The 23,787-nt window shown below is 37.7% G+C and overlaps 1 protein-coding gene across 1 annotated transcript in view; it reads left to right on the top strand.

Moving 5' to 3' along the window:
- Window positions 1-23,787, top strand: part of Btaf1 (B-TFIID TATA-box binding protein associated factor 1) — an 87,411-nt gene that overhangs the window by 43,370 nt on the left and 20,254 nt on the right. The window contains exons 14-24 of the mRNA XM_048438917.3: window positions 1,497-1,617; window positions 5,130-5,234; window positions 7,268-7,417; window positions 8,030-8,172; window positions 8,831-9,005; window positions 10,411-10,614; window positions 14,935-15,361; window positions 16,244-16,434; window positions 19,226-19,379; window positions 19,749-19,858; window positions 20,970-21,171. Coding sequence (XP_048294874.2) covers window positions 1,497-1,617; window positions 5,130-5,234; window positions 7,268-7,417; window positions 8,030-8,172; window positions 8,831-9,005; window positions 10,411-10,614; window positions 14,935-15,361; window positions 16,244-16,434; window positions 19,226-19,379; window positions 19,749-19,858; window positions 20,970-21,171 — 1,982 coding nt within the window. The remainder of the gene's footprint in view (window positions 1-1,496; window positions 1,618-5,129; window positions 5,235-7,267; window positions 7,418-8,029; window positions 8,173-8,830; window positions 9,006-10,410; window positions 10,615-14,934; window positions 15,362-16,243; window positions 16,435-19,225; window positions 19,380-19,748; window positions 19,859-20,969; window positions 21,172-23,787) is intronic.

Raw genomic sequence — 23,787 nt, 5'->3', positions numbered from 1 at the left:
AGAAAGCTAAATTATATAGAACTGGAGAGATCTGAGCAGTTAGGAGCACTGGTTGTTATTCCAGAGAACCCAGGTCCAATTTCTTGCAGCCACATGATGATGTGAGGGCTCACAGCCATCTGTAACTCTAGCTCCATGGCTTCCAGTGCTGCCTTCTGGTCTCTGTGGATACCAAATGCATGTTATGTACAGACATACATGCAGGCAGACACCCATACACATAAAATAATGAAATGATTAAAAAAACATAGGTAATGTAAGAAAACCATGCAATGAAATTAAATTTCTGATAATCCAATGTGGAATAATGTAGTTTTATACCCTTTTTAAATTTCAAAATTGGCCTTAATAGATAACTTTTTCCTATGTTGTGATAATTGGCAGATACTTTCCAGCTTATACAAGAAGAAATGTAGCATGTCAAGTGAAGCTTGAACAATTACACTATTAACAAGTCTTTGTTATGGTGCTTGTATGTATTCTAAATTACTCACGTTTGCATGTGTGTGTGTTTAAATTAAATTTACTGAATGCAAAAGTAAAGTTTGTGTATACTTGAAAGTAATGAAAATATTACTGAAGGAATCCTCTGAGGGGGCATAGAGGATGACAGAATGGTAGTGTTGATATTGATGTGTCCTTCTGTTGTTTGTTTGTTTTTTCAAGACAGAGCTTCTCTGTGTAACAGTCTTGGATGTCCTCTTGTAGACCAGGCTGGCCTCAAACTCAGTGAAATCCACCTGACTCTCCTCCCAAATGCTAGGATTAAAAACATGTGCCACCACCACCCAGCTGAGATGTCCTTTTTTGTTCCTACCTTTTTCCTATTCACGGATATAATTCAAATGTTGCTGAAGAAGTACTTCCTAATTTGAGGCACTTTTTAGAAATGACTCCTGAACGTGGCAGAAGAGCTATGATTCAAGTTAGCTTAGGTTTGACTTTGTTTAGTTTCTCCATTTAAAATTTTATCTGAGAAGGAAGAAATGAGAGTCTTCCTAATTTAGAAAATGCTGAACCAGGATAAGAAATTTCAGAACTCTATTATCTCTTAATCTCTTGCTCGTTTGAGGCCTGAAAAATGAATAGAAGTAATGATTAGTTACCCATTGAGATTAGCCCTCGGGATGGAAAACAGTTATGCGAGCCCAATTGTGTAGCTAGGATACATTTTTCATTTTTTTGGGAAGAACAAAGTTACAATTGCAGATGTATTGGAAAGTTCTAACTTGATGAGGTTAATTAAAACATTAGTGACATTGAGAAACCTATTATTAAAATTCTACCCTTTATTGGCTGTATTTTCTCTGTCTTTTGGTTTTACAATAACATTTTTGAATAAGTGTTAAGTGAATAAGTCATGAAAATTGGATCATCTTTTATTTATTAAAAAGTCATGTCAACATCACCAGGTTCATACATCATTGATACTAGATAACATATTTATGGAGTTTCAGCTGAGAATGAACGGGATTCCTTTGTGTTTTCTTTCGTAGTATTCAGCAGTCACTCACAGTTCTAGTTCCACGTGTCTGGCCATTTTTGCATCACACTATATCTTCAGTCCGAAGAGCAGCACTGGAAACTCTCTTCACATTGCTATCAACACAGGACCAGGTAAGCACTGGTAACTGTAAATACACTCTCAAAACAGATCAGATCATTGCCTCCTCATTGCTAGCTATCAAAAAATCAGAATGCTTGGGCATAGTAGGTTTATAGTAACCATATAAACCTAAGAACATCATCAATGTGAGATTAGAAGTATTTTAGAATTTTGTTTCAGTTTTATATTCAGAACATGGAGAAATGCTTAATAAATAGGAGATAATGAATATTTGTTAAGTGAGTTAGGGATTGAATAATTCCTTCCTTTAGGAGTTGTGTTAGTCTTTATTTATGGTAGGTGATTGGCAGAAACCATCCCAGGTTATAAAGGCTGCATTTGAAGCACTGAATTAAAATTCCTTAAAGACTGACTGCTGGTATCCCAACTTGCCTTTCCTTAAAAATTGCTTCACAAGAGCATGTGTTTCCAAGGATTGTATAATGTCTTAGTCACATACTGAGATTCCCACAGCATTCCTTCAGGTCCTGTTAGTGTGAGATGATGAGTCCTGTTGACATTTTTCTATTTTTGAAATAATTCTGGAGATTGAACAAAATATGTCAGGAAAAAAATACCAATAAGATGTTATTATTTGGGGCTGGAGAGATGGCTCAGGGGTTAAGAACACTGCCTGAATTCAATTCCCAGCAACCACATGGTGACTCACAACCATCTGTAGTAAGATCTGGTGCCCTCTTCTGACCTGCAGAACACTGCATACATAATGAATAAATAAATTTATATAAAAAAGATGTTATTATTTGAGCCAGTTGTTTGTTTATGTGTGTGTGTGTGTATAAAATTATATTTTTGTGTGTGTGTATATGTATATGTTTATGTATAAAACCCTCCAGACAGGGTTTTACTGTATGGGCTTGGCTGCCCTGGAATTCATTATGTTAACTAGGCTGGGCGCCAGCAGAGAAGTATTTGTCTGCCTCTGCCTCCTGAGTACTAGAACTCAAATTTGGGTCAGTCGAATTTGAATCTCAGTAAGTTTGAGGCTAGCCTGGTTTACAAAGTGAGTTCCAGGACAGTCAGGATTGTTATACAGATAAACCCTGTCTCAAAAACAAAAACTTTAAAAAAAAAAAGTAACAATACTTTGAAATATTATTGGGATTCATTTTATACTTGGAACTGACTAGCACTTTACAGGAGATGGCTACTACTTTTATATTTTGCAAATGAGAGAACTAATGGTAAAAAATTAAGAAACTTTCCCAAATTTACATAGATTACACAGCTCTTTCAGCTTTAACCTAAATTTGACATAAAAGTAAAAGGAATTGTGTGCCCACTGCATTGCTTTTCAACTTGTGAATGTGGAATGAGCCTGATCTGAGTTCTGATCACTGTGTGCCTTTGTCAGTTTCACACGCAGCTGTCACTTTGTGTAATTGTGCAGTAACTTGGTGGGTAAGGTCGCTGCAGCACAGTATCACCTCATTAGATCTCTTCTGTTTACTCAAAATTTTTCGTTGTTTTTTTATTATTGTTTTGCCCATAAAATTGGGGGATTCTAAGAAGATACATTATTGTCAATTGTATAAAGACATGTGTCCACCATTATCAGTATCGTAGAGAGCTGTTTTCATTGCCCTCAAAATCGCCTTTGTTCTTCTCATTTCCCAGCCTCTCAGAATCACGTGTTTTTCACTGTCTCCAGAGTTTTGCAATGTCATGTAGTTGGAGTCATCAGTTTGGAACCTTGTTATTACTTCATAATATGCATTCAAGTTTCCTTTGTGTGTCTCATGTCTTGATAGCTTATATTTTTAAGGGTATTTTATACTCCTATTGTTTTGTTTTACCCTAATTTATTCATTCATGTATTGAAAGGATATCTTGAGTATTTTCAGGTTTTGGTAGTATATACATAAAAAAGTACAAGTTTTTATATGTATAAATACTTCCCTCCTGTGGGCAGATATTAAGGAACCCGCATACTAGACTATACTGTAAGAATATGTTCAGGTCTGGCGGTGGTGGCGCATGCCTTTAATCCCAGCACTTGGGAGGCAGAGGCAGATGGATCTCTGGTTTGAGGCCAGCCTGGTCTACAAGAGCTAGTTTCAGGACAGGCTCCAAAGCTACAGAGAAACTCTTTTTTCAAACCCCCTTTTCCCAAAGACAAAAAGAAGAAGTTTAGTTTTGTAAGAAACTTCTAAGTTGTCTTTGACACGCCATGTTACCTTTTCATCAATGGTCAGTACTCCACATTCTGGCCAATGTATAATATTATCAAATGTTTTTATTTAGGCCTTCCCAATAGGTGTGTGTCTCATTGTTGCAACATATCATCTGGACCATTTTCCTTTTTCTTTGTCATAGTGCTATGGACTAAACCCAGGTTTGACACTGCAAGGCAAGAATTCTACCATTGACTCTATATCCCTGGAACCATCCCCCTCCTCATCCCCCTTTTTTCTTTTCCTTTTCTTCTCTTCTCTTTCTCTTTCTTTCTTTTTTTCTTTCTTTTTTCTTTTCCTTTCTTTTCTTTTCTTTCTTTTTTTTTTCCTACACAGACCTGGCTGTTCTGCAACTAACTGTGTAGACCATGCTGATTTCAAACTCAAAGATATGCCTACCTCCATCTCAGGAGTGCTGAGTTTAAATGTGTATGCCACGATGCCCAGATTTCTTAGGACAGTTTTGAGAGAAAACTGAAGTGTTCCCATATACCTTAATCTCACAATGTATACATCATTCCCCACTGTGAACACCCTATATGGGAAAGTAAGGCAATCACTATTGTTAGTTCATTTGTATTAACCAAAGTTTATAGTTTCCATTATGGTTTGCCCTTGGTGTTTACAGTCTGTGGACTGAGATGCTTGAGTCATGTTTGCACAATTACATAGAATAGTCTTACTGTTCTAAGCATCCTCTGTGCTCTCCCCATGAATTTTTTCCTCTCAGTCAGATTTGAATACTTAAAATGTGTATTTATCAGCATTTGTAGCATGAGACAGCAAATATACTTTATATCACATTTTACTTGTTCTTAGTACAGAGCAAACATCTTCCTTTAGAGTTGCAGTTTGGTGTCTACAGGTAGCTGTTTAGATTGCCGGTGATTGAGATGAGAGTAAGGGAAGAAAGACTATTCTAGGTACCTTATATTATTGATGAGTATGTAGAATTTAAGTTTGATCTTTTTGCCAAACAGCAGTAACTGAGCATTTCCTAGTTTCTCGACAAAGCAGTGATGTATTCTGATGACCCTGCTGCTTACAGCTTGGTTCTGTACTTCTTATTTGAGAAATATTTCTTGTTAGGATAAAGGATCTTCTCACCATTTCCCTGTGATTTTAGGATTGTGGAATTTTTAAGCCATTGCAATAATGATGTGGTACTTGTTGCCTCTTAAGTCTTATAAAAATTTATCACCGTTGACTCTTTCTGATAAAGCCATTCGGTCTTTTCATGATAACATTTGTGTTATTTGACTTTTTGTTGATGTAAATTAATGTTCAGGAACTACGTGTCATAAATTTGATTATGTTTTTGTTTTCAGAACTCTTCATCTTGGCTTATACCCATCCTGTCTGATATGCTGCGACACATTTTTCAGTTTTGTGTTTTAGAAAGCAGCCAGGAAATTCTGGATCTTATTCATAAGGTACATGGTGAATCTGTCTGTATTTCTTGTCCTGATAAATTTGCAAATACAAATAAAAAAATTACTATGCTATTGGTGAAGGATTTTAATGAATTAAGCAAACTAAGATATTTGAAGAGTCCAGTAATCTACCAGATGGTTCAAAGACTAGGCTCCTTATAGAATATAATGTAAATTCTGATTATGTTTCTTTGATCCTTTATTTATTTGTTTATTTATTTATTCATTCATTCGTTTATTTATTTTGTTTTTTTAAATATTTTTTATGGTTTATTTAACTTTATTTTATGTGCATTGGTGTGAAGGTGTCAGATCCCCTGCAGTTGGATCTTCAGGCAGTTGTGAGCTGCCATATGGGTGCTGGGAATTGAACCCGGGTCCTCTGGAAGAGCAGTCAGTGCTCTTAACCCCTGAGCCCCTTGTTTTTTGGTTTTTGAGACAGGGTATTGCTGTAGTTTTGGAGCCTATAGGCTGACCTCAAACTCACAGAGATTGCCTGCCTCTGTCTCTAGAGTCCTGATATTAAAGGCATGAGCCACCACTGTCCTGCCCGATTCTTCTTTTTATATGTCCTGTTAAGCTAATATCTTACTTTTTTTTAATTTATTTATTATGTATACAATATTCTGTCTGTGTGTATGCCTGCAGGCCAGAAGAGGGCACCAAACCCCATTATAGATGGTTGTGAGCCACCATGTGGTTGCTGGGAATTCAGGACGTTTGGAAGAGCAGGCAATGCTCTTAACCTCTGAGCCATCTCTCCAGCCCAATATCTTACTTATTAAAAAGAGTTTATTTTCTTTTTAATAGTGTGGTGGGGGGAGGGGATGAGGAGGGGGGAGAAGAGGAGAGAGAATTTCCGTGGAGGTCAGAGGTATCAATTTCTTTGTGTGGGGAGTTTATTGGAATATCTGAGACAGAGTCTCATATAACCAAGGCTGGGCTTAGCTTGCTATGTAGCTAGGGTTGGCTTCAAACTCTTGGTCCTCTTGCTTTCGTCTCTCAATCCTGGGCTTGCAGATACTTTGAATATGCCTGGCTTGGCATATTTAGTTTATAAAGTCTTTCATAAACTATCAAATAGTCTCTCGGTTTTTGTTTATTTGTTCAGTAGATCCGCATACCTCAGGCTGACCTTGAACCCTAATCCTTCTGCTTCAGTCCTGTGGGTTTCTTAGTTGTGTACCACCATGCCCAACTCCTATATTCCTTTTTTGGTTTTGTTCTTTTAGGTTTTTCGAGACAGGGTTTCTCTGTGTAACAGCTCTGGCTGTCTTTGAACCTGCTCTGTAGACCAGGCTGACCTTGAACTCACAGAGATCACCTGCCTCTCCCTCTTTCTCCCTCTTGTGTACTGGGATTAAAGGCCTGCACCACCTCCGCCTGGCTCCTACTTTCCTTTTTTAAAACCTTTTTTACTGGGATGGAGATTGGCTCAGTGGTTGAGAACACTTGTTGCAGAAGATCAGTTTTGATTCCCAGCACTGACATGGCAGCTCATAATCATCTGTCACTCCAGTTCTAGGAGATATGATAACTTTCTTCTGACCTTCATGGCTACCGGTCACACATAAGTATATGTGATGCATATACATATATGCAGGCAAACACACATAAAATACACACATAAAAATCAAGTTAGTCTTAAAAAACACAACTTATAATTTTGGGTGTGGAATGTAGGACAGGGGACAGCTTTTTAGGAGTTGGTTCTCTCCTTCTACCATGTAGGTTCTGGAAACTGAATTCAGATTGTTAAGTGTGGTGGCATGTGACCTTACTCATTGAGTCATCTTTGTGGCCCCCATGATATTAAAAATACAACAAAGCCAAAAACTTTTCTTTGCATTATTTCATGTGTAGAAACCTATCAATCAAATCAGTATTTCAAAGTGAATCTCTTATGTTGACTTTTCAAATGAATCTCGTGCTACATTGTATTCCCTCTAGTTCATTTTCCCTAAAAGTGTGTTTTAGATTTTGTTAGTACTTAATTGAAAAATTTGTTTTCTATTTTCCTTTTCACTTCATAGGTTTGGATGGAACTGTTGAGCAAGGCTTCAGTTCAGTATGTGGTAGCAGCTGCTTGCCCATGGATGGGTGCTTGGCTTTGCTTAATGATGCAGCCTTCTCATTTACCTATTGATCTTAATATGTTGCTAGAAGTAAAAGCTAAAGCCAAGGTAAGTATAGAGAGACCTAAGGGATTTCTGTGTTCACCTCATACTACCAATGTAGTAGCTGTTTGAGAAATTTGTATTTATTGCTTAATTCTAAGGGTGCCTTCATCAACATTAGGCAGGTTCAACTTTTTATTCAGCCCGACAAACTGAATAGTAATTATTAGCCCTTAGAATTTTTTGTTGTTGTTGTTGTTTTGTTTTTCGAGACAGGGTTTCTCTGTAGTTTTGGAGCCTGTCTTAGAACCATCTCTTGTAGACCAGACTGACCTCGAATTCAGAGATCTGCCTGCCTCTGCCTCCTGAGTACTGGGATGAAAGGAGTGCGCCACCACCTCCTGGCACCCTTAAAATTTGTTTTGTTTTGTTTTTGTTTTTCTGAGACAGGGCTCCTCTGTGTAGCTCTGGAGCCTGTCCTGGAACTAGCTCTTGTAGAGCAGGCTGGCTTCGAACTCATGGAGATCCGCCTGCCTCTGCCTCCCGAATACTGGTATTAAAGGCGTGTGCTAGCCCTTAGAATTTTATGAAAAGAACTAAATTTTACTGGCTTGGTTTCCAATAAAATTTTATTGATTAATCTTTAATTATTGCTTTTCCTTCCTTCTTTTCCTCTAGGAAAAAACAGGTGGTAAGGTGAGGCAAGGCCAAATCCAGAATAAAGAAGTGCTTCAGGAGTATATTGCAGGGGCAGACACCATCATGGAAGACCCAGCTACAAGGGATTTTGTAGTTATGAGGGCCAGGATGATGGCAGCTAAGTGAGTATTCATCAAGTGTCAAGTATCATAGTTTGAAAATTCTGGCTAGTAGCTATAACATTTAACCAAAAGATTCTTTTTCATGTCTGTCAGTTGTTCTTCTTTTATACTAGTTATCTAAAGCAAGTAAACATTTTTAAGTTTCTGAAGTTTTAAAAATAGGTGGCTGGGTGTGGTGGCCCATGCCTTTAATCCCAACACTTGAGAGGCAGGTCGATTTCTGTGAGTTCAAGGCCAGTCTGGTCTACAAAGAGACTTCCAGGACAGCCAGGGCTGTTACACATAGATACCCTGTTTTAAAGAAAAAAAAAATGGGGGATTGGGGTGTAGTTTTGTTAGTAGAATGTTTGCTTAGCATGTCCAAGTCTCTGGATTTGACCCCAGATAGCACCCAAACAGTGTGGTGATGCACACCCGCAGTGTCCCTTCAGAGGTAAAGAGGGGGAGCAGGGATTCATAGTTGTCCTCAGTGATGTAGAGACTTGAGGACCAACCTGAATTATGTTAGACCTGTATCAAAAACAAAAACGAACTATCTCCTGTCTTCATGAAAATAAGCTAGAAGATAAGTTATAGTTTTATGGGGAAATTTATGACTTTAGTAAGAGGAATTTTTCTTCAAGTAATTTTAATAGTATGGCCTTTCCCTCTCTTTTAGGTTGTTAGGAGCACTTTGTTGCAGTATTTGTGATCCAGGTGTAAATATGGTAAACCAAGAAATTAAACCAGCAGAATCCCTTGGCCAGTTACTTTTATTCCATTTGAACTCCAAATCTGCTTTACAGAGAATTAGTGTTGCATTAGTAATATGTGAATGGGCTGCTTTACAAAAGGTAAGGTATATTCCTAAAGTAATGAAGGCAAATTTAGTAAAACCAATTTCCATTAGCATTTAGGACTATTTATAACTTAGGATATAAAAGTAGAAACAATTTCTTTATGAAAATCTAGCAGTTATGGGAAAGTATTACATATCATATTGAACATTATTTTTCATCTGTTTAAATTTTTTTTTAGCACCCCATTCATATCTGAGACTACTAAGCTGTGTTCATATAGTATCTGTTCATCCCTACAGTCTGTTACAAAGCTCCCTATTAAGACTTGTGTGTGTATAAAAAGAAGCAAGCCAGCGCCTGACTGTGTAAGGCAGTTGCCATTACTTTCAGGCAGCACATTTTCAGTGCTTTGTGTTTTTGGAGTTCTATCTATATGGATAGTAACAAAGGCAGAAGTTTTGGTCACAAGAAAGAGATCTCAACATTTAAACTCAAATCTTTGTTTCTAGATGAGCCAACTTCCCTTCTAGTCTCTTTAACTTTAAACTTCTATAAGATGTATGGTTTTATCTAAGATTTATTTCTGGAAATTTAACTGTCTGCACTTGCTGTGAGAGTTGCTTGTTACTGCCTCTTAGCAGTTTGTCAAAGCTATGTCTAAAAGTAATTGAACCATGCTTTATTGCAATTGAGACCCTACTTTGCCTCTGGAAAGAAGCAAAGCTTATCTGTTTTGTTGTCAGGACTCCATGTGCTGGAGAGGCAGTGATGCTGTGTTTTTGTGCCTCTCAGACTCAGCAGCAAGTGTTGACAGTTCGGTTTCTGGACCCTCACAGAGCTTCTCTGGATTTACTCTGTGAAGCCCAGGCTGATCACCCAGATCCCACAGAACCCCTCATGGCTCACCACTGAGGCCATTCCCCCTCTTGTTGGGGCAGGCAACAACCAGAGAAAGTGGGAAGGGTTAGTTAAATTTGGGGGCAGGTAAGTAGCTTTTAAATTATATCCATTTTTACAATACAGCATGTGAAGCTGTGGTTGAACCTTTAAAGATATTTAATATCAAATTTTGAATAATATTTTTAGTGCATGCCAAATTGTTTTCTGACTGGTGTTTATAGTAATATACTTCTAAATGTCTGCTCTATTTGTTTGTTTATTTGCTCATTTATATGCATATTTTGAATAAATTCAGAGTACACTAAGAATAATTAGGTTGAAAAGTAAATGCAATTATAGTGGTTACGTGTGCATGTCCTGTAGTCATATTAAATTTTTAGAGCAGTTTTAATGTAATTTTTTTTTTTTTTTTGGGTAAATTAACTGTTCTGAAAGGTAACAGACTATAGATTCAAAATCAATGGCAATGTAGCCTTTGGTTGTCTAAAGTCAGGATTTAAACGTCTCTACCATTATATTTCTCTATTTTCCCTGAATCTTGTTATCTGTTATATTTTAGGAGTGTAAAGCTGTTACCCTAGCTGTGCAGCCGCGTTTACTTGATATCCTTTCAGAACATTTGTATTATGATGAAATTGCTGTTCCATTCACACGAATGCAGAATGAATGTAAACAGTTTATATCCTCATTAGCTGATGCACATATTGAAGTTGGTAATAGAATAAACAACAATGTTTTAACAATAGATCAAGCTAATGACCTGGTGAGTAAAGAAGTACCTTTTTAAAATTTTATTTATTATCTTTTCCAGACAGGGTTTCTCTATAGCTTTGGAGCCTGTCCTGGAACTAGCTCTTTGTAGACCAGGTTGACCTCAAACTCACAGAGATCCGTCTGCCTCTGCCTTCTGGGTGCTGGGATTAAAGGCTGGCTAGAAGTGATTTTCTTAATTTTACACCATGAAATAAAGATTGGAAATGTGCCGTGCTGTGTCACCACAGAAGCGTACAGACACATTGGATCTGTTTGTGAAATGGTATCTTGTCATCCTGTTCTTTAGAAAGGTTATTTCATTGTACTCAATTTCTTGAAATTATAGGACAGAGAACTATTTAGTACATCTTACTGGAAAACTTGCCAAGTTTTGCCACTTATTGGTGTATCATAGATTTTGGTAGATGGGAAAACGGCTTCTACAGTTTATTTAATACATCTTACCAGAAAGCTTGTGAAGTTTGTCACTTCTGAGTGCAAGGGGAAAACTGCTTCTGTGGTGTCTTGTGTTTTCTTCTTGGTGTGAGATGAAAATATGCAAACATAGTGTTTCATAGAACTGCTCATTTAGAATAACAACGCCCATACTTAGTGGTTAGATTTTGCAGTTAACATTTTACCAAGTTCATTATATTATACATGTACTTAAAAGTATCTCCATTTTTCCAATCACCAGTTCATATGATGATTTTCTAACATTTCTACGTAAATAGATATTTGTACATGTTAGATGAAGGCAAAGATCTAAAGTGAACCAATATGGATTTTTCACAGATACATAAACCAGAGAAACACAAACGCAGTCAAGATAGAGAACAGCACTGTTCCTGTTTCCAAGCCTATCCTTTCTTCTCCTTGCTCCCAAATAACCATTATTCTGACCCATCTGTTACTAATTTATTTGTGCATTCTATAATTCTGTATAAATGATACCATATATTATGCAGTTTGGTATAAGGATTTGGGGCCATGAAATTTTTGAATTTATGTGTCTTGCATATTATTTTTGTTGCTGAGTTTACCACAGCTAGTGCCAGCCATTTGCCTCTTTATAAAACATGTCCTGTTCCTAGCTTTTGGCTATTGTGAATAAAGATGCTATAAATATTTTTTCAATCATTATTATATAAATCTTTAATATATAGTTAGATTTTTTTAGATAAATATAGTAGAATTGCTTAGCTATCAGAGATGTTTGGCTTTATACATATGTATTTAAATTAATTTCATTTTATATGCATTGGTGGTTTTGCCTTCATGTATACCTGTGAGTGTTGTCCCCTGGAACTGGAATTTGGTGGGTATGAGCCTTCATGAGGGTGCTAGAAATTGAACCTGGTTCTCCTGCAAGGGCAACAAATTCTCTTAACTACTGAGCCAACTCTCCAGTCTCAGTCTTTTATTCGTAGGCATTTCTACTTTGATTATTTTGCTGCCATTTTTATATAGTTGACCTGAGGTTTTTAATAGAAAAATGATTCTTTTATCCATATTTGGAGAGTTGTCAGCATTTTCTTTTAGAAAAACTCATGTGTTTACCCTTAACCCCTTTTCTTTTTCTTTTTTTATTATTACAGCCCAATCAAAGACTTTCTTACATTATGCCTAGTTCCAGATTCTTCTCTAAGTCTCTTGGCATTTCCTTGTCCATATAGCCTGTGTGATATGCTAGGTTTATAGTCTTTTAGGACCTCTCTATCACACCCCTCCTCTACTTAAAAATATCACTTCTAGCCAGAAGTGTTGTTATCCATCTTTAATCCCAGCCTTTGGGAGAGTAAAGCAGGAGAGTCTCAAGTTCAAGGCCAGCCTGAGCTTTGTAATGAGACTATCTCAAAACAAACAAATGTGCCTTCCTTTACAGTTTTTTTCTTACTTTCGTTACCATGTACGTTCCTCATTTCTCTGAGTTCCTCCTCTTCCTTGGGTTAGCTTGCTTCTTGAACTCTTTTCAGTTCTTTGGAAAATAGCTTGCTTTCTACTTCCTCACATTTTCTTTAAACAAAGACATACCAATAACGTGTGAACCATTCTTTTAAAACTAGGCTCCTAACTACAGAGAAATCCTGTCTCGAAAAACAAAACAAAACAAAAAACTAGGCAGGATGTCATGTGTCTGTGGTCCCAGCTACTTGAGAGACTTGGTAAACTGAGGTTGGGAGAACCCTTAAGCCTTGGAGTTTTAGGTCATCTGGGACAGTATGGTAAGACCCCTCTCCCCAAAAAGAACAATGCTGGGCACACAGTGTTAATCTCAGCATTTGGGAGGCAAAGGCAAGTGAATCTCTGTGAGTTAAAGTCCAGCCTGGTCTACATAGCAAGTTCCAGGTCCCCTAGGGCTCCAAAACCAAACCCAGTGTCAAAACAGAAAGCAAAAGCTTTAACCGCCAATGCCAAGTCTTCACTGATGTCTTCCCCTATAAAGAGTAAAGCAATTCTGTGGCCACAGGACTTGTCTGTCCTTAGATTTAGATTGATTCAGTTCCTCACTTGTGTCTCTCCCACATTTGTTTCCAAGTGGAAAGTGTAGGTTAGACATAGTGATTTTTGTTCTTTTGTAATGAGCAAATTGGCATGATCATGTAGCTATAATTTAAAACCTCTTTTTTAACCTTTTATATTTTTTATTGATAAAGAATAAGATCTCATGTAACCATTTAGTTTTTTATAATAAATATAGAATTAGCCATTTTGGATATTATGGAATCATTTATTTATAGGTCTTAAAAGATAGATTCTTGGGGGCTGGAGAGATGGCTCAGTGATTAAGAGTACTGACTGCTCTTCCAGAGGACCTGGGTTTAATTCCCAGCACCCGCATGGCAGCTCACAACTGTCTGAAGATCCAGTTCCAGGGGATCTAACACTTCACACCAATGCATGTAAAATATAAACCATAAAAAAATATTTAAAAGAAAAAAAAAGATAGGTTATTGGCCAGGCATTGGTGGTGCATGCCTTTAATCCCAGCACTTGGAAGACAGAGACAGACGGATCTCTGAGTCGAGGCCTGCCTAGTCTATAAGAACAAGTTCCAGGACAGGCTCCAAAGCTATAGAGAAACCCTATTATGAAAAACAAACAAACAAAAGATAGATTCTTTGTAGGAATGGTGGCTAGTACCTACAGTCCCAGCATGCAGGAGGATGGCATTGAGGCTAGCTTATGCTACTTGGTGAAACTTCCTGTAACCAAAACAGCAGCAGAAACTCAATACCCATGAAAAGTTTTGCTTTTCAATGTTTACTTGTTTTGTGATCAGTAATTATCAGGCTGTTACCTATTTATGAAAGCTCTCAATTGTACTTTCCCAGCAAAGATGACCAACCCACTTACTTATTTACTCATTTGTTTATTTGTTTGTTTGTGGGTGTGTTTTGTTTTGTTTGAGACAGCATTTCTCTCTATAATCTTGACTGTTTTGGAACTTGCTTTGTGCGACCATACTTGAACTCCACCTGTTTTTGCCTCTTGAGTACTGGGGTTAAAGGTGTGAGCTCCCTCTGCCTGGACTCTTTTTGTTATATAAGCCTTTACATCCTTGATGTGCATAAAATTTCAGAGCAACATTACTTAATATTCAGAAGATAGAAAGAACCCAAATATTAACCAACTGAATGGATAAATGAAATGCAAGATAGAAAAGTTATATATGAAAGTTAAATATTATTTGACAGAAAATCTCATTACATGCTACATCATAGATGGACCTGAAGAACATTACTTATATTGAGATTTCATACATATGGAATAGCCAAAATAAACCTATTTCCATAAGAGGGAAATAACACTGGGGAAATGAGGAGTAATTGGTAATAGGTAAGAGTTTTCTTTTGGGATTGATAAAAATGTTTTCATTGTGCTGAGCCATAGTTCTTAAAACCACTGAATTATTTACTTCACATGAGTTAACTTATGGTACAGGAATTATATCTTAATACAGTTAAAATAAAGAACAGTCTTTTAATGTACTCTGTCACAATGGTATTGGGCTCCTACAGTGGTCACTGCATTTGTTCTCCGTTGTTTCTGGAGTAGAGAAGTAGTTTGTGAATTTTGATATTCCTCAAACTAACAGTTTGTATTTGCCTGTAGCTTTCATATTTTACCAGTTAGGGGAAATTTGATATATTTAATAGTAATTTTATTTCTCTCAAGAGATTGTCCCTTTTCTTAAGCGTACTAAATATTAAAGCAAATCTTGATACTATGGGAGACAAATGAAAGAGAAAACTGCCATTTAGAATTTTCGAGTCTACCTGGAGTTGTTGTAATTAATGATTTTTCATTTTTTCTTTTTTTTTATTAGGTAACTACTGTTTTTAATGAAGTCACATCAACTTTTGATCTAAATCCTCAAGTGTTACAGCAGTTAGATAGTAAACGACATCAGGTCCAAATGACAGTTGCAGAGACGAACCAAGAGTGGCAAGTGTTGCAGTTGAGAGTGCATACTTTTGCTGCATGTGCAGTTGTGAGCTTGCAGCAACTTCCGGAGAAGTTAAATCCTATCATAAAACCACTAATGGAAACAATTAAAAAAGAAGAGAATACGCTAGTACAAAACTATGCTGCACAGTGCATAGCTAAGCTTCTCCAGCAGTGTACAACAAGGACACCATGTCCTAATTCAAAAGTTATTAAAAACCTCTGTAGCTCTCTTTGTGTGGACCCATACCTCACTCCCTGTGTAACATGTCCAGTACCAACACAGAGTGGCCAGGAAAATTCTAAAGGTATATATCTAAACCTTTATTTGCACAGAGAAGGAATTGACCATTTAAGTTTGTTTTACCATTAAATTATAGGTACAATTTAAGTGTAAATCCAGTTCCTTTTAGAGCCTTCCCCCCATTTCCTATTCTCCTTGAACAAAGAAGTTGTCTTATCAGTTTGTCTATTTGCCAGTCAATCAGCCCTCTTACATGCAAATTAGCTGTACATAGAAGAAGTGATATAACTCAGCTGAAGCCTGTGTTCACTCTTCCTTAATCTTTAAAGTCATTGTATGGCTTCTCATAACTTGACTAGAACACTAGTTAAATCAAATGTTAATAATTTAGTTCCTTAATTTAGTGCCGTGGTATGATGCAAGTGACGTCTATTTAATAAATAATGCCAAATAAACAAGTTTTCTATTCTCATATAGAAAATTTATATGAAAAACGACTCTTTCATTAAGATGATTTCAGAAATAAGACTAACACTGGTGTGGTCATATGACTGAGTCCTATATGATTTTTTTAATCAATAAGATTTTAGAAAACCTAAATTTTACAAAATGTAATAGACTTACAACTTTAAAAAAAACAAATGAGAAGGAAGAAAGTTCTGTGCTTTTCCTGGAACTCACTCTGTAGACCAGGATGACCTCAAACTCACAGAGATCGGCCTGCCTCTTGTCTCCTGATTGCTGGGATTAAAAGGCGTGGGCCACCACTGCCCAGCTTCAATATAAATCTTAATTCAAGTAGACAATTTTGTTACCATTTCATTGTCTAATAACAACATCCTTTATGAAGATTGAGGTCTTGCTCAGTTTAAAATTACATTATGTCTCTTTAGAAGCAGGAGCATTTTCTCATTTATTTTGATTAAATGGCTATTTTCTTTATAAGGATCCAACTCAGAAAAAGATGGGATGCACCACACTGTCACCAAACACAGAGGTATCATCACGCTCTATCGGCACCAGAAAGCAGCTTTCGCTATCACTAGCCGGCGAGGGCCTATCCCCAAAGCAATCAAAGCTCAGATCGCAGAGCTGCCTGCAGGAAGTAGTGGGAATGTCCTGGTTGAACTTGATGAGGTAAATAGTTTTTTTTCTCCCTTTCTGAATGCTTGTACTTGTTAAATAGTTAGTTTCTAGATGAAGAACCAAGTTGTCTTATTAGCTTTCAGAATTGTATTTTTGTGCTTACAAGTGAATTAATAGCCTTTTGAAGCATGATTAATAAAAAATGAGAGTTAGAAACTGGGATTCGACTTGAAGATCTGAAAAGCAAAGCAGTTAGCCACTGGCTCTCACCGCGACCTAAATCCAAAATGGTGATCCTGCCTCCAGGAATCTCAGAATGAGACTGAGAGCTGTCTCCTCCCGTTTTATAATCCTCCCTAGAGCTGGGATTAAAGGCGTGCACCAGGGGGCTGGTGGCTCAGTGGTTAAGAGCATTGCCTGCTCTTCCAAAAGTCTTGAGTTCAATTCCCAGCAACCATATGGTGGCTCACAACCATCTGTAATGTGATCTGGTGCCCTCTCTGGCCTGCAGGCACACATGTAGGCAGATATTGAATGCATAATAAATGAATAAATTTAAAAAAAAAGGCGTGCACCACCCAGTTTCTATGGCAACTAGTGTGGCTACTAGGATTAAAGGTGTTGTGGGTACTGGGATTAAAAGGTGTGTGTCATTGCTGGCTGGTCTGTAAGTCTGGCCAGTGTGACTGTTTTACTTTCCTGATCTCCAGGAAAGCTTTGTTTATTAAAATACAAGTGGAATGCCACTACATCTTTTTAAAGTCTTTTAGCAATATTACCAGAAAATTTTAATTTAATTTTTAAAGTTCTTATTTCTCTTCTAATTTATACTAACTTAGCTTGCTTGGTAGCTACCCTTTTTTTTATTGTAGGTACATAAGCTATTCATAAATGTAAGCCAACTCACACTCAGAGCATTGGCTTGCAAAGATCATATTAAATGTCAGTGGCGATTAATCATTCTTTATCCTATCAGTGCCAAGAATGCCTATTGATATTCTGAGAAAACTTTTATATTAACACCTACCGTTAGTCAGCCAGGTATTATATTAGATGTGTTTTCCCAGGGTAAGGAACTAAATCTGATTTTCCTATAAACAGCTAGTCACTTCACTATGAAATCCTTTCATCTCTGATTATAATGACATATCGGTATAATGACATCTGCTCTAAAGATGCTTCCTATTTGTAATGATTTATATGACTTTTCCATCCTATTCTGTTATAAACTACTGAAAATGATCCTCTCTATGTGTTTATGCATCTATCTATGTATTTCAGGCTGACTGAAAACATAATGATATAGCCAGGGATGACCTTGAACATCTGATCCTCCTGCACGCACTTCCCAAGTGCAACCACACTTGGTCTATTTGTCTATTCAGTACTGAAGATGAAACTCAGGGCCTTATGCATGCTGGGCAAGCACTATGCTAACTGAACAACATCCCTGGCCTAGAACCAGTGTTTCAGAAAGGTCTTTAGGCTGGGTATGGTGGTAAATACGTGTAATCCTACTAATTGGGAGGCTGATATAGAAGGTACAAATTAGAAAACAGACTGGAGGTCAGTATGGGTCAGGGATTTTGAATGAATGAACAAGAGTACAGATACTATTGCAGGGCAGGGAATGTAGGCAAATGCTTTGCACTATCTAAGTCATAGCCACAGCCCTTACAGTAGCATATTAACAGTGGGATGACTATCTCTGTTCTTTTGTAAGACATGGACACCATAAACTGTTAGTGCTGGAAAGAGTGTTTTTGTAAAATAGGGGCTGTGGATAAGTTTCTGATTAAAATCAGTATCCTACTGTTTGTACTGGAACATTTTATAAATATGTTTCACTGATTATCTCTCCATTATTTTCATGATTTGATACTTACAGGTCTTTTTCTTTTTTTTATTTTTTGGTATTTCTGAGATAGAGTTTCTCTGTATAATAGCTCCAGTTGTTCTTGAACTGTAAATCTTCCAGACTTAGAGCTCTCAGAGATCCGCCTGCCTCTGCCTTCTGAGTGCTGGGATTAAAGGTGTGCAGCACCACCACCTGGCTTCTTTTTGTCCTCTTTGGTGTGGTGCAGGCTAGCCTCGAGCTCCTAGTTTACCCCAGCCTCCGGGTGTGCCACTGTGCTCTGCCTATCTTTTCCACTTCAATTTAAAACTCTGGATTCTTTGAGGGAAGCCAATTTTATGACTCTACTGATAAATAAAGTATAACCCTTGGGATTAGCAAAAACATGTCCATCTCCCTGGATGATTTTAAATAAGAAGCTGGGCAGTGGTGATGTACGAGTTTGAGGCCATCCTGGTCTACAGAGCGAGTTCTAGAACAGGCACCAAAGCTACACAGATAAACTGTGTCTCAGAAAATTTAAAAAAAAATGGGTGGATCTCTTGAGTTTGAGGTCATCCTGGTCTACAAGTGAGTTCCAGGACAACCAGGGGCCACACAAACCCTGTTTGGGGTAGGGTGGGAGAAGGAAAATAGATGGTTTCATCTCTGAGACTGCTGTTTCTTTGGGGCAAGGAACACTAAAAAAATGCCACTGATGACTGTCTCTAGAAGTCATGTATCCTTTTATTTCTTATTTTATTCCTACTTTAAACAACAACAACAACAATATCAAAAAAATCCAGTCATGAGTTTTAGGCCTGTGTGGAGCCAATTATTGGAAGATGGTTGTAATGGTCCTAAGTAACATCCAGTAATCGCTCCATTTTTAAAGGATACAGTGGTACTCTCAGTTTTTAGATGGGGACTTTGAAATCCTTTTGATTAAAATTTTAACGCATAATGCTTTTTTCTAAAATTCTTCTTTGAACTAACATTGGGTTGTAGGGTCAGAAGCCTTTCCTGGTACAGCGGAGAGGAGCTGAGTTTGCGTTAACAACGATAGTGAAGCATTTTGGTGCTGAAATGGCGGTGAAGTTGCCACATCTTTGGGATGCTATGGTTGGCCCATTGAAGGCTATGATTGACCTAAATAATTTCGGTATGTGTTCATTTTAATCAGTTCTGGTTTTTCAGTATATTTTATATATCCTTTTAAAAGAAATCTGTTTATCTCTATTTATCTTAGACCAGTAGGTAAGTTTTAAAATGGAAGACTTCTGACTTTCATGTTATTTTGTATGCTTTCCCCCTTTTATATATTTAAAAATAGATTTGGAAGTGGATTATTATTTTGAATCTGTTTGGTTGCTGTAAATGCAGTATTTGAGCACTTAGCGTCATCTCACTTCTCATACAGAAAGCTCTGTTGACACTTGTATACACACTAGCTCAGAGGGTACTAATATTTTTTTGTGGTCTCTAGATTTTGAAAATTATTTTAAAAGTGATATAACTTTAATTTGAACAGATGGAAAGTCCCTCCTGGAAAGAGGTGATGGTCCTGCGCAGGAACTGGTGAATTCCCTGCAAGTTTTTGAAATAGCAGCAGCTTCGATGGATTCTGCACTTCATTCCTTGGTAATTAATGTGTATGATGCTTCTTCAGATAAAGCAAATGGTCTTGTTAAATAACTTAATACTTGAAAAATACAATTTTCTCCTTTGAAAAATACAAATTAGGGGTTGGAGAGATGGCTCAGCAGTTAAAAGCATTGGCTGCTCTTCCAAAGGTCCTGAGTTCAATTCCCAGCAACCACATGGTGGCTTACAAATTAGTCCTTTTGCATTAATGGAATTTTAAAAAAAATACACTATAACTAGATTCTTCCTTATTGGTACAGGAGTGATGAAAACTCAATTTGGAAACTCAAGCGTTGTGGAAAGGGTTCTAAAGGAAAGGTGAAGGAGCAAGAGAAAGAAAATTGTAGGCTGAGACCAATAATAGGTAGAGCTCCACTCAAAGGAGAGCTCAGGCAGAGGGACGCCTTTTCAGGGTAAGCAGGTGACCATGTTCTAAGATAGAGCTGGTCAGTGGCCAGAGGACACTGGCGTGAGGCTTTGGCTTTGGCTTGGTTTTTACTATTATGCTTCTACCAGAAGAGTTTGCAGAGGGAAGAGGAAAGTAGAAAATTACTTGGTTTAAAAAAATCTTCCCATATATCTGCATTGGGGAGGGTCTTTGCAATTTATTGTATTGTAACAGTTTTAGCTTTACTTCTCTAGAACTGTAACATTAAAATAAGTTTTTATAAAAGTGAATCTGGGTGATAGCAGTTAGGAATAAAAGTATGTCCTTTTACTTACTACAAATTTCTGATAAGCCCTACTGGCCATGTCTATTTCCCAGTTTATTGGGACATTCGCTAGAAGAATTGCCGTATACAGAAGTTTGAGGCCAGCCTGGACAACAGCAAGTCCCCATCTCGAAGAAAGCTCTTCCCATCTTCTTATATTAATAAAGAAAGAACTCCATTTTTATCCACTCTGTACTCAACTGAAATGTGAGACTGGCCTCACTGTTGAACAGTTGCTTGGCTTTCATAATGTTCTATTATGTCACTGGACATTTAATATGAGATGCTGTTGCGATCATAATACTGGCACCTAGAACAAAATCAGGAACACCGAGCTCTGTAATTATTCCCTAATAAGTATTGTAATGGCTGCTTTGTTTTTGTTTTTGTTTTAGCTGGTCCAGCATTTGCCTCATCTGTATATGTGCCTTCAGTACCCCAGCACTGCAGTGAGGCACATGGCAGCTCGCTGCATAGGTGTCATGAGCAAAATAGCTACCATGGAAACAATGAATATTTTTTTAGAGAAGGTACTTCCGTGGCTGGGAGCAATTGATGACAATGTCAAACAAGAAGGTGCAATTGAAGCGCTTGCCTGTATCCTTTTTTTTTTGCCGAACTTGAAAAATTTTATTCATTTTATTGAAGATTAACTCAAAGGTTCACTCATTTTAAAATACACACAAATTTCATTTATTACAAATGACAACTTTCTACATTTTGTTTTGAAATATTTTACATTTTATTATGATTTATTATGATTATGTTTTATTATTAAAATTTCATATAAAACACTTAAAAATTGCTTCAGATGGATAGCTTTTTAATAAGCATAGCGACTTTATATAATTTTAAACTAGTAACTGATCTATTTGTCTTATGTTTCAATAGTAATAAATACTAGGTCGGTTATATTTACCTTAAATGTATGTTTCCAAACTATGTTCATTTTTTTCAGGGGAATATGATTAAAATTGTAAGATAATTAAGCTGGTTTCTTTTGAGATCATGTAAACTTTTGCTTTATATTGAAATATACTAAATCTAGATAAGTACTGCAAGCTTTTTTAAGGACACGGCAGCCATTGTTTGATTCAGAATCTGTCAACCCCATGTGTCAAAGCAAGAAAGGTGGATAAGGCCAAATCAGTAGAAACCTGGTTCAGAATTTTCACAGCCACATGATTAGGTGCAGTCTATGCAGGCCATGGTTCTTATGCTACTGGAGGAATCTGAATTAATCTTAGTGTGGTGCTGAATTTTACTCCCTACTTTTAGTGTGATTCTGTTATTCTGAATGGTTATCCTAGGGACATATTTAGTTCTCCATTTACCTTCAGACAAAACCATAATTTTATGTATACACACACACACACACATGCTTGCGAGATTGCTCAGTGGTTAAGAGTACCTGTTGTTTGCGCTGTAGACCAGGCTGGCCTCAAACTCATAGAGATCCTCCTGCCTCTGCCTCCTGAGTGCTGGGATTAAAGATGTGCACCACCACTGCCTGGCTGACCCAGAAGTCATTTTTTAAGAAGGTAAAGTTTGTTGATAATGTCAGTGATTAAGCCAGGAGTGGTTGTGCATGCCTAAAAATTGAGGAGGTTGGGATAGGATAGCTACCAGTTTGAGGTCAGCCAGGAATTTTGTGAATTCATGAGTGCAGTAGACATCATCCAGCAAGCAGAATTTTGGATTGCCATCAGTCTTGCCAAGATGCTTGTGCAATAATGGCATGATGATGGTTATGGGTGCAACCAAATACTCCCTCTTTTTTTTTTTAAACATACCAATCCCAGTTCTCCTCTCCTCTTCTTGCTCACCCTTCCTCCTATCTGCTCGTCAGAGAGATTAAGACACCCCCCCACAAGTGAGCCAGGACTGTTCCATCCCCTCATTGAGGCAGGACCAAGGAAATTGTGTGTTGTGTCTCTCTGCTCCCCCATACCTCCCCACTACCCCTTCCGTCCCCCACCCCTGGTACCTAGACTAAGCATGGTGTCTCTCCATAGAAAATGGGCTCTACAAAGTCAGTTCATGCATTAAAGTTATATCCTAGTCTTACTGCCAGTGGCACAAGCCACACCATTGTCACATGGTGATGCAGGACTCCCCTCTGTATGCTGTGAATACATTGATTAATAAAGAAACTGTCTTGGGCCTGTACAGAGCAGACTAGAGGTACGCAGGGAAAACTAAACTGAATGCTGGGAGCAAAGAGAGCAGAGTCAGGCACTGAACCTTGCCGGTAAGCCACAACCACATGGTGATCCGCAGATTAATAGAAGTGGGTCAAGTTAAGATGTAAGAGTTAGCCAACAGGCTGGGCGGTGGTGGCACACGCCTTTAATCCCAGCACTTGGGAGGCAGAGGCAGGCAGATCTCTGTGGAGTTTGAGGCCAACCTGGTCTGCAAGAGCTAGCTCCAGGACAGGCTCCAAAGCTGCAGAGAAACTCTTGTCTCGAAAAACCAAAAAAAAAAAAAAAAAAGTTAGCCAACAAGAAGGTATGGGCCAAGCAGTGATTTAATTAATAATACAGTTTCTGTGTGCTTATTTCAGGGCTGAGCAGCCTACAACAAACAAGAGGTCTTCTTGTATTCACAAGCCTAGTTCGGTCCCATGCAGGTTCTCCCATTGTCAGTCAGGAGTCAGTTGTCAATCAGGTCAGCTGATTCTGTGGGTTTCCCATCATGGTCTTGACCTGTTTGTTCATATTATCACTTGTCCCTGTCTATGCCTGGAGCTCAGCCCAGTGATTAGTTGTGGATCTTTGTATCTGCTTGCATCTGTTTCTGGAGCAATTTCATATTTTTAATTACAGTAGTTAAATAATGTTTTTAAAAGAGCACCAGCCTGGGCTGGAGAGATGGCTCAGAGGTTAAGAGCACTGACTACTCTTCCAGAGGTCCTGAGTTCAATTCCCAGCAACCACATGGTGGCTCACAGCCATCTATAATGAGATCTGATGCCCTCTTCTGGCATGTAAGCATACATGGAAGGAATGTTGTATACATAATAAATAAATAAATCTTTAAAAAAAAAAAGAGCACCAGCCTGTAAATATGGTTATAATTGCTAACAGAAGTCATAATCTTGAGTCTGGCAGGATGGTGTACATCTGTAATCCCAGCAATCAAGAGGTAGAGACAAGAGGATTAAGAGTTCAAAGCCATTTTAGGCTTACAGGATACCCTGTTTCAGAAAGCCAT

This window comes from Myodes glareolus, chromosome 7 (genome assembly GCF_982192425.1).
Source record: "Myodes glareolus chromosome 7, mMyoGla1.1, whole genome shotgun sequence".
Classification (NCBI taxonomy): Eukaryota; Metazoa; Chordata; class Mammalia; order Rodentia; family Cricetidae; genus Myodes; species Myodes glareolus.
The sequence above is the reverse complement of the archived record's forward strand: the minus strand, read 5'-3'. Positions and strand labels throughout refer to the sequence as shown.